Genomic DNA, 10119 nt, shown 5'->3' on the forward strand with positions numbered 1-10119 from the left:
TGGAAAAAAAAAACCTGTAGCGAATACAAACCAAGGGTCGCAGAACTACGTTTCCCATCATGCAACTGCACTCCACCCTCCTTTGACCCTGTGACTGAAAATAATCTGATCAGCTGATCTGACCTGGCAACAAAATAACGTAGCTAGAGACGAAATCTGTCAGGGAGGGGGGGCTGAAGAACAAAACAATGACACGGCTCGGACGGATTCAAATATAAGTGACACTGTCAGAAAAAGGACTTTTAAACCGGACAACACGGATTCATCAAAGTCAAAGAGTCCACGTATGTCCTCAAACCTTGTGACGTCGACTACATTTTGTTTTTGTTGATATGTTGTGGCAGCTCATTTAACAGACCCGCAGGAGGCTAGCTGCCTGTTTGGACGGCTATGCATCTACAAGGCTCACTGCCTCTGTAATTACAGCTTTTATTTGGAAAAAAGTTGAAAGTGTCCGTCAGAACCAGCTAGCTGTAAGCTAAGTATTGCTGCTTGGATGTCTTAAGAGTTTGCTAGCGAGCTTGTCAGGGTCAGTTTGCTAGCTAGCCTGTTGTTAGCATCAATAGTTGCACATTCATCTCCAGGGAGAGTTAATTGTTTTGGTTGGTGCTATCTGCCCAGGTTTATGTCGTATTCTATAATAGATTTAATCGCTAAGCTAAACTTAGATTTGTTTTGGTAACATTGCAGCTAACTGCTAACTTACAACAACAACAATAATACACCAACAAGCTAACTGTTAATAGTAAAAAAAAAAGAAAGATATCAGTTGTAAGACGTCTTTTCCAAGTTAATTGCCGTATTATTGTATATATTATATGTTACAATATAATATACGTATTGTAATAAGACATTACTTGAACTGTAATAAGGTTTAAAATTTATATTTCATAATTTAGACATATAGTCATTTAATTTTGTAATTTAGCATTTCAGGTACCGGTATTACCATATGTTGTGCAGTTTCCTTGATTCCTAACTGGAAATAGCTGGTGTTGTTGTCAAAGCTGTTCCATTAAGCTCTGCTCTGTATTTCACTTAACCTGGTAGGAAACGATGAATGGGCATGGCTCATCTTCAGAAAAAGGAGTAAACACTAATCTAATATGTCAAGAAAGTTATGCCTGTGGTGGCTCTGAGGAGGCTGCGTTTGAGTGCGATGACTGCAAAAGCCTGCAGTGTGTTCGTTGTGAGCTTGAGGTCCACAAACAGGAAGACTTGAAGAACCATACGCGGTTTCAGATCAGCCCCGGGCATGTCCCCCTGTGTGACAATTGCAAAGGAGCCAATGGAGACAATGGCAAACGCCACAGAGCTGTGGTCCGCTGCCAGAACTGCAAACTTAACTTGTGCCAAGAATGCCAGAAACGCACCCACAGTGGAAGCAGCAGGAAGAAACACCAGCTTACATCTTTTCCTCCACCACCTAAACCTGTAGAGGTCAACACTGTCCAAGCATCCATTCAGCCTGCTGTTGAAATAGTCGATGAAATCAAATCTCAGAGGACAAAACTACTGGAGAAGGTGTCCAGTTTTCTCTTGGTCGATGAGAATGAGGAAATGCAGGTGAGTTGTACAGAGTTTTTACCATCAAAATACCAAATGTGTCATATGCAGTGCTGTGCAAAATTCTTAAGGCTTTCTTGTTTTTAGGCCTGTCAAACTCTGTGATCATTGGCATTTGGATTGGAATGATGTGACACACAGCATGTGTCCAAGAATGTCTTGAATAAACCTAGCGGAATAGACCTTTTTCACAGCAGATCATTTTCAGGTTTTACCAGTGACATTTATTAGAGTTCCATTCCAGTTTTAGGAGAGTCAAGGTTGTTGTTGTTCTAGTGTTAACACTTTACAATTTAACCTGTAGAAGCTGTTTCTGAAAAAGTAGTTATTTTTAACGAGTTATTTCCCGTTATTTCTGTTGAGGTGGCCTAAGACATTTGCACAGTACATTGTCTGTGTGTTATTTGAAGAATAAAGTGACTTTTCAGTTGAAAATTCTCCAAATTTTCTCCAAAGGTAAAAGATGAAGCTTCATTTTTGAATAGCCTGAGCTGTATCCCAGACCAGCTGCTGAAGGTGGTGTCCATCTTCGGTAACACGGGAGAGGGCAAATCCCACACCCTCAACCACACATTCTTTTTGGGGAGAGAGGTGTTCAAGACTTCTCCAACACAAGAATCGTGTACGGTGGGCGTGTGGACAGCCTTTGACCCCATCCACAAAGTAGTGGTCATCGATACGGAGGGCCTGCTTGGAAACAGTTCGAAACAGGGCCAGAGGACCCGTCTGTTACTGAAGGTGCTAGCCATCTCTGATTTTATTATCTACCGCACCCATGCCGACCGGCTTCACGATGATCTTTTCAAGTTCCTCGGCGACGCCTCGGATGCCTACTTGAAGCATTTCACCAAGGAGCTGAAGGCCACGACAGCACGCTGTGGGCTGGATGTTCCTCTGTCGACCCTGGGTCCTGCAGTTGTTATCTTCCATGAAACGGTTCACACTAAGTTGCTTGGCTCAGGTAAAGAATCTAAACATCTAATTTGCTCCTGATACTAATGTGTGGTTAAGCAGAAACATAGCACATTGTCAATGCATGGAATGAGAGTAAACTACAGGTGTCTTTCAAGTTTTGACTGCTGGTTAAACAGTGCAGATAAATACAGGCTGAGTAAACATTAGCATGCAGGGTTTCTCTTTGTTCTTCGTAACCAGACGGAACAGTCAGAATTCCAAATGTGAAGAAGATTGAACGTCAAGTTTGGTCTAAACAGAAAATGTTGTCAGTGAAGTTTTAGTCCAGTTGGTAGAACTCATACTTTTTGCCGTCAACCAGTTATAAATTATGACTTAACATTTACCTTATAACTTCCATGCAGCCACTGGTTTCTTGTGATATACTGGTTGCAGTGATATGGTTATCAATTTGGAGAGATCCGTGCAATTTGGTAAATTCCCCTGAGTGACTACATGTCTACTAGTACAACAGAGTTACTGCTTTAATAACAGTAAACAACAATTAAATAACATATTTAGAACTAAATCGGGGCTTATAAGGGTACAAAAAGAAGTATGGAACTATGGAAGATATGTTACAAACCAAATACACTTATGTGATGAGTTGCACAACAAATGTAACAAGCTGCATGTGTTGGCTCCTGAGTATGCAGATTATTTGTTGGATGGCTGACTATACAACATTCCCAACACTTTGGTATTTCATGAACACAGCAATTTTTTTTTCTCTTGTTCTAAAAAAAATAGGTACATTGAAGCACATTATTCTAACAAATATGTTGTATCTGCACCCCTTTATCTTTGCACTGTCGTAGGTAAGTCGTCAGAGTCAGTAGACCGGCTGCTGTTGGAGCGCTTCAGGAAGGTGTCCCGTTTTCCCGAGGCCTTCAGCTCAGTCCATTACTGTGGCACGCAGACTCTCAACCCACCTACCGACTTCCATGGCCTACAGAACAAACTGGAGCAGCTCCTGGATAACAACGCTACCCGTTCCCCACGCACTCCTGTGGTTATCTTCAAAGCACTGCAGGTAGGGCTGTATGGATTCTGCATTGAATTTGTAGCTTTACGCTGCAGTTTTTCCATTCACTCACACACATTCGTAAATCGCATGTATATGCGTTGTTTTTATACCACATAACTACCACTTAAGGGGTTAAGTGTCTCACTCAGGTTCACATTGGAGCTGGGGACTGAACAACTAACCTTTTGGTTGTGAGACAACTGTATATGATTTGTTTTTATCTGCTGGTTCTCTCTTGCAGGCACTGAGTGAGCGTTTCAGTGGCGAAGTATCTGGTGAGCTGGTGTCCCATAGCTGCTTCTTTCCTGATGAATACTTCACCTGCTCCATCCTGTGCCTCAGCTGTGGGTCAGTACTTGCCCTCATGTAACATTTATCCATAATTGTCATAATCATAATTTTATCCTCTTGCTTATTTTTTATTTTCTATAACGTAGGTCTGGCTGCAAGAACAGCATGAACCACATCGCAGAGGGCGTGTGCCACAAGGCAAAGCATCGCTGCCGTTACTCTCCTCAGTATGATAACCGCATTTACACCTGCAAGGTGAGAAGAGTCGGTCACTTGTGTGACTCAGACACACCTGAGAATTCTCTCTACACAACTGACTTTTATTAATCACTCTAACTGCATGGGTTTTCTCCTCAGGCTTGCTACGAGGGAGGAAAGGAAGTGGTAGTCGTCCCTAAGACCTCGGCTTCCTCAGACTCTCCGTGGATGGGCCTCGCCAAATACGCTTGGTCCGGGTGAGTAGCAGGAGAATTGGGTTAGGATTATGTTACCTTTTACAGAGCTTAACTTTTAGCACTGGTGTCCTGGACTCTGAGCTAAAATCTATCTAATCACACTGACCTATATATTCAACAGCAAATAATACCTCAAATGTTTTCACAGAGACTTAGTTTTGCTTATTTGTGTGTGCGTTCAGGTATGTTATCGAATGCCCCAACTGTGGAGTGATCTATCGGAGTCGCCAGTACTGGTACGGGAACCAGGATCCTGTGGATACAGTCGTCCGCACTGAGATCCAGCACGTATGGCCAGGAGTAAGTGGAATAAGCTATAAAAATTCTTGTGTTTGTCTCTCTGAAATTCTCTTTGTGATTTTCCAAGTACATAGCCTTAAAAAACAATAACAGTATTTCCCCGTTGCATAAAACCAAAATACAAAACACAGAAAGTCGGGGGGGGGGCATAAATAAATAAAACTTAAAATATATGTACTTTTTCAAACAAATGACAGCTGTATAGTTTTAACACACTCACACATGTCCATACTTTCCAAAAGTTGTCCTTTTGCAAAGTTATTCTTCATTTCAGGTTTTAGTCATGACTTTCCTGCTGGCAGCGCTTAAATCCCAAAACAAATGTCCATCCTGTCACATTTCCTGTGGGCATGGTGCCAAAATACAGTCTCCAGTTTGGATAGAATATCCATTTTCTTTTGGTCAAACTTTATGCTCCTCCCACCAGAAAGGCCAGAATATGTGATAATTGTTGTTAGCCTCTTCAACAGATAGAGACATGTAGTGTTGACGATAGCTCTGGTCTAGATTAATATAAAACAACCTTCATTTTTCCATAAACATTCATCTTCTTCATCTTTGTGCAGTCGGACGGCTTCTTAAAGGACAATAACAACGCAGCACAGCGTCTTCTGGACGGAGTCAACCTAGTGGCTCAGTCTGTGACAGAGCTCAGCGTGAAGCCTGCCAAGGCCGTCACCTCTTGGCTGACGGATCAGATCGCTCCAGCCTACTGGAAACCCAACTCCCTCATCTTGGTAAGTGACACACAGTCCCACACCCGCCTGTAACAGCCAAGTCGACACTTCTGAGTGCAGAGGGATGTTTACTGTGTGTGGCGTGTCGGTGCATGCAGGTCACAAGACAAAACATGGATAGACTTTGACTGTATCCTCTAGTGGTCATCCGCAGCTTCTCTTATTTATTTCCTTTTTATCTTGGTACAAGGTGTGTCACCAGTGTCACGCAGTCTTCCAGGACAACGACACCAAGCATCACTGCCGTGCCTGTGGGGAAGGCTTCTGCGATGGCTGCTCTTCCAAAGCCGCGCCCGTCCCCGAGAGAGGCTGGGGTCTTGACCCTGTCCGAGTCTGTGACGCCTGCTTCGAGCAGAGAGCCTCATGCGAAGGTATATACATCATCTCTGATGCGATCTCAAATGGCCTCCCGTTTTTTCATCTTTCAACCATCTGTGGGTTCAACTTTATATTTTCTTTTGCAGAGCGGCTTGAAACAGAGCCTGAGGAGGAAGAAGGTGGAATCCTGGCCAGGAAGGTTGGAGAGGTGGTCACTAATACCATAGGGGTTGTCGTGACTGCGATTGACATCCCACTCGGTGAGTGTTTACCCGCGTCAGAGCGCAAGGGTGTTGTTGTGGAATAAATGACAGTAAATGTGAGTGTATGCATACGTTGCCCTCTTGTGGCAGAAGTGCATTGTACCTATTTATAGCTGAAATGAAAAGAAGTATTTTTGACCTCTCAAACATGTAATGCAGGAAAATGGAATGCCCTAATGGCCTACTTGATATAGACCTCAAGCAAATTGTTACCATAACTAAAAACAAAATCTTACGGCTCTTATCTGCTGTTGAGTGATGCAGACTTGTAAATAGATTGTCAGGGAAGTATCCCGCACACGAATGACATTTAAATATTTAAGTATATTTCACTAAGCAGACGTTTAAAAGCAAATTGTACCTATTCTTCTTCGTCTTATTCTTGCCACTAACATATGCCTTAAGAGGGCACCACTAACTGTCCTTTTCACCGCTGTCAGCTCATCAATGGTATTGACGTTTACAAGTTGCTGACACGACATTCGCGCACAACATCTAGGACACAAAAATACCTTTTGTTTTTATAACCGCTCACATGATACAGCTCTATCCTATAATTCAGGATCACACTGAGAATATAGGCTCTGTGTTGTGGAAGGAGTTTTTAAATGTCAACACCCCCGGAAGTTATAACCCATATTTTATATATCGGTCATTATTTTATGTGCTTCTTTAGTTCACTTCAGTTTGTTTTTGTCAATCTTTATTTATTATTGTTAATACTAGGTATTATACTGTCACATAAGCCTACTGTAGGTCTATATATAGTGGTAAAGCACATGCTAGATGAACGTGTTTTTGATAACCTGATATGCTGCTGACATTTTCCAAAAAAAAGAAAAACACCCTCCAAAAATACCCCCACATCAAGGTTTGCTCGAATCAAGACAAAATTAGCTTTCTTATTCTTGCACGGTAACTGGAGCTGAGTTCCACTGCATGCATGGCAGCAAAGCTAAGTTAAAGCAACGGTAACTAATCATTGGATAGGTACTGCTGCACCAATTCCAATGAAAGCAAACATTTGAGTGAGTGGTATCCGCCTCTATATTAAAGGAATATCTCAGCATGTCAGGGTTTTACAATACAGGTTTTACAAAGGTTTGTTTACCAGGCAAACACAGGAAACAGGAACTACGGTCCAGGTATTAGATAGATTTAAATAAATAAGATATGACATGCTAATAATATGTGAGCTTCAGAGGCATGCAAAGAGAATAGAATTTACTTTGCACACACTCAAGCGAGCTTCCTTTTAAAAAAGTGGCTACAGTGTGTTGTAATTGTAAACATGCAAAGTGTTACTTTGTGTTCAAACTAATAAGGCCCCTGTTCAGACCTGATATTAACTATCTTCAGTGATCCAATCACACAAGAACTGAGTGTATTTAAATACGCAATGACATCAAGTCTGTTTGCAAGAACAAAATGATGTTTTTAAAGAATCCGTTTGCTGTCAGTATGGTTGTCAGGAAAGCTTTTAACCTTTATCCTCCATGTGAGGGTCCCAGCTGACATAGGGTGAAAGGTGGGGCACAGCGTGGACATGTCACCAGTCCGCCGCAGGGCAATTTAGAATGTAGCCCAAGGTTTTTAACCCTTGGTCTGTAGCACGCTTTTCTGTGATTGGATCTGAGGGGGATGCGGTATGGATGTTAATACCAGGTCTGAACGGGCACTAACTGTGCTGGGTTCCACCCGTAGGTCTGGTGAAAGACGCAGCCCGTCCTGCTTACTGGGTGCCTGACCAGGACATCCTGTCCTGCCACAACTGCCGGCGCGAGTTCACTGCCAAACTGTCCAAGCATCACTGCCGCGCCTGTGGCCAGGGAGTGTGCGACGACTGCTCCCCAGAGCGCCGGCCGGTTCCGTCGCGGGGCTGGGATCATCCCGTGCGCGTGTGCACCAGCTGCAACCAGAAGGCGGGAGAACTTTAACAGGGATGGCCTTCCTTTCCTCAGAGCGCCAGAGAGAGAGAGAGAGAGAGAGAGAGAGAGAGAGAGAACCAACCACTCACACAGCTCGCAGTCTTATCACTGCTTTACCTCCGTTACACCAGTGGTTCTGCCTCGTATCTGTGGCAAGGAAGTTTTTAGTCGCATATATAGGACATTTAGCAGACTTGGGATTTCAGCGTTCCTGTGGCCTTTGTAGAGCAGCCAGAACACGCGAGTCGAGTGTGAAACCTATCCTTTCCACTCCGCGGTGACTCTTAATGACACAAATCCCACATTTTTACGTTCAATACAGCCATTCAGCTATTTTTCTACTCTCAGAAAATATTTTAAAGAAAAGTGTATCATTTAAAGAATGCTAGATAGTTGAGAACCCCATGGGGGTTTGGCGTGATTAGTTTCCAGCAGTTTCTCTGACGTAGTGCGTGTAATGGCGAGGGAATCTATATCTGCTGGCTCCATTGCATGCTGTATTGCAACATTTTTGTTTATGCACTAAGCCTTTTTTTCAGCTGTTATAGGCTGTAGCGTACCATGGCTAAAACCCAGATGTCCAGATTATCAAGTATTTCTGTCCCTAACTCATATGTAAGGTCTGGAAGAGAGTGAGTGGATATCTGGTGTGCCAAAAGTCATTCAGGTCAATGTGTCTGTGCTAGTGTAATGTCTTTATTTTATTTTTTGTTTAAATCATGTCATTTGTGGTTGTTAAAAAAAAAAGCATAGAAGCGATGTTAGAGGAGTGTAAATGTCATATGTTTAAAACTATTTATGTTTCGAAGAAAGAAAATGACTTACTTGTGGTATGCATGATAGCCTTTGAGAGATCCATGGCCTTTTATTTGTTCAGAGCACAGACTCCGAATAAACCTCACTTTTTATTATTGTTATTATTATTATTACTATTATTATTATTATTATTATACCAAGCAGCATTTTTAAGTGTGTACACATTCTCGAAAAACCTATATGTCTCATGTTTCAATTGTTTGTTTTTTTTATGTTATTTTATGTTATCATATGTATGGATATGGTTTTGCAAAATGTGAAATATCTAAATTAGTCTTCAAACCAGTTTGATGTGTTACTACGTTCTTGCCTCCAGGTCGTCCGTCTGACAGGATGAGAACAAAGCTCACAGCTCATTTGAGCTGTTATAATATTGTATCATTTCTTTGTTTTTTATTTACATTAGTTGTACTGTAAGGATATTTATATTCTTTTGTAGTTACCACATGTGAACGGAAACCTTTCTCCCCCATATTTAGTTTTTTTTTTCTGTCTGTCAACGTACACATTAAAAAACAGATGCTCAAACATAGCAAAGACAGAATACCGAACCCATGTCGAGTGACTTGAGATTTAACTTGTCTGTTTTTTTATCATACAAAGCACAAAGTGATGCCTTTGAAACACACATGGTTGTATTTTATTTTTTAAAAAAAGGGTAAAAAAAAAGGTCTTATGTTGTTAATGATTGTAAGCTTTGTAGATAAAGTGAACACTAATCTTTTGCTCCTTACCTGGAACTTTTTGGTTCTGCTGAGAGGAGATGTTGTTGTCTGCCTATCTCAAAATAGATTTATCTGTATGAATGTTGCATCACCCACACACACACACACACACACACCGTCCTCTGAAATACTAATGTTGCACAGGATAGATTAGGGAATACATCATGTCAGATCACTTGTACAGGACTCCATTCTCATGCGAGTACGTGCGGTCTGTTGATCCTAATATTCTGCTGTGTGGTGGTGTCCTTTCTTTTCCTTTCTTTCTAGGCCGCGTGCCAATATGAACACTCCTCACCTACACACAATAAATCTAACAGGATCGACCGACTGGTGTTTTTAAAGAAAAACTTGAAAACTGACTTGAAATGTTGGTGTGTGGATATGTGGCTGAAACTGATGGAAGATTTGCATATGATTAAAGGTGTATCTGGAGTTGCCTTCCTGTTTTAAGTGTGTGTGTGAATGTGTTTTAAATCTTGAGTGTGGGAGGGGGATGGATCGTGTGCATGCCTTTGTGTTATGAACCTTGCTTTCCACTCCTTCAGATTAAGTTGGAGAGGGGGGGGGACGACACTGTTTGCATGGTGCTTATCAATGGCAATACATTTTCTTTTTTTCTTTTTTTTTTTCTAATAAATAATTAAACCTGGCTTCCATGTTGATATCCTGTGCCACTTGCACTGCGCTGACTCGCCACAGAGGGGGATTGCTCTTGGTTTGTATCCAAATCTACAGT

General features: G+C 41.9%; 1 protein-coding gene across 1 annotated transcript; it reads left to right on the plus strand.

The window, feature by feature from the left end:
* The first annotated feature begins 129 nt into the window (after positions 1–129).
* Positions 130–9815, plus strand: LOC122783044 (zinc finger FYVE domain-containing protein 1-like). Its single transcript, XM_044047687.1, has 12 exons — positions 130–284; positions 1051–1566; positions 2023–2527; positions 3339–3553; positions 3789–3895; positions 3985–4093; positions 4196–4293; positions 4476–4593; positions 5160–5330; positions 5521–5701; positions 5795–5908; positions 7616–9815. The coding sequence occupies exons 2-12, from the start codon at positions 1057–1059 to the stop codon at positions 7846–7848; spliced, it is 2361 nt and encodes a 786-aa protein (XP_043903622.1). The 5' UTR covers positions 130–284; positions 1051–1056; the 3' UTR covers positions 7849–9815.
* Positions 9816–10119: the final 304 nt, after the last annotated feature.

Source organism: Solea senegalensis, linkage group LG16, assembly GCF_019176455.1.
Source record: "Solea senegalensis isolate Sse05_10M linkage group LG16, IFAPA_SoseM_1, whole genome shotgun sequence".
Lineage (NCBI taxonomy): Eukaryota > Metazoa > Chordata > Actinopteri > Pleuronectiformes > Soleidae > Solea > Solea senegalensis.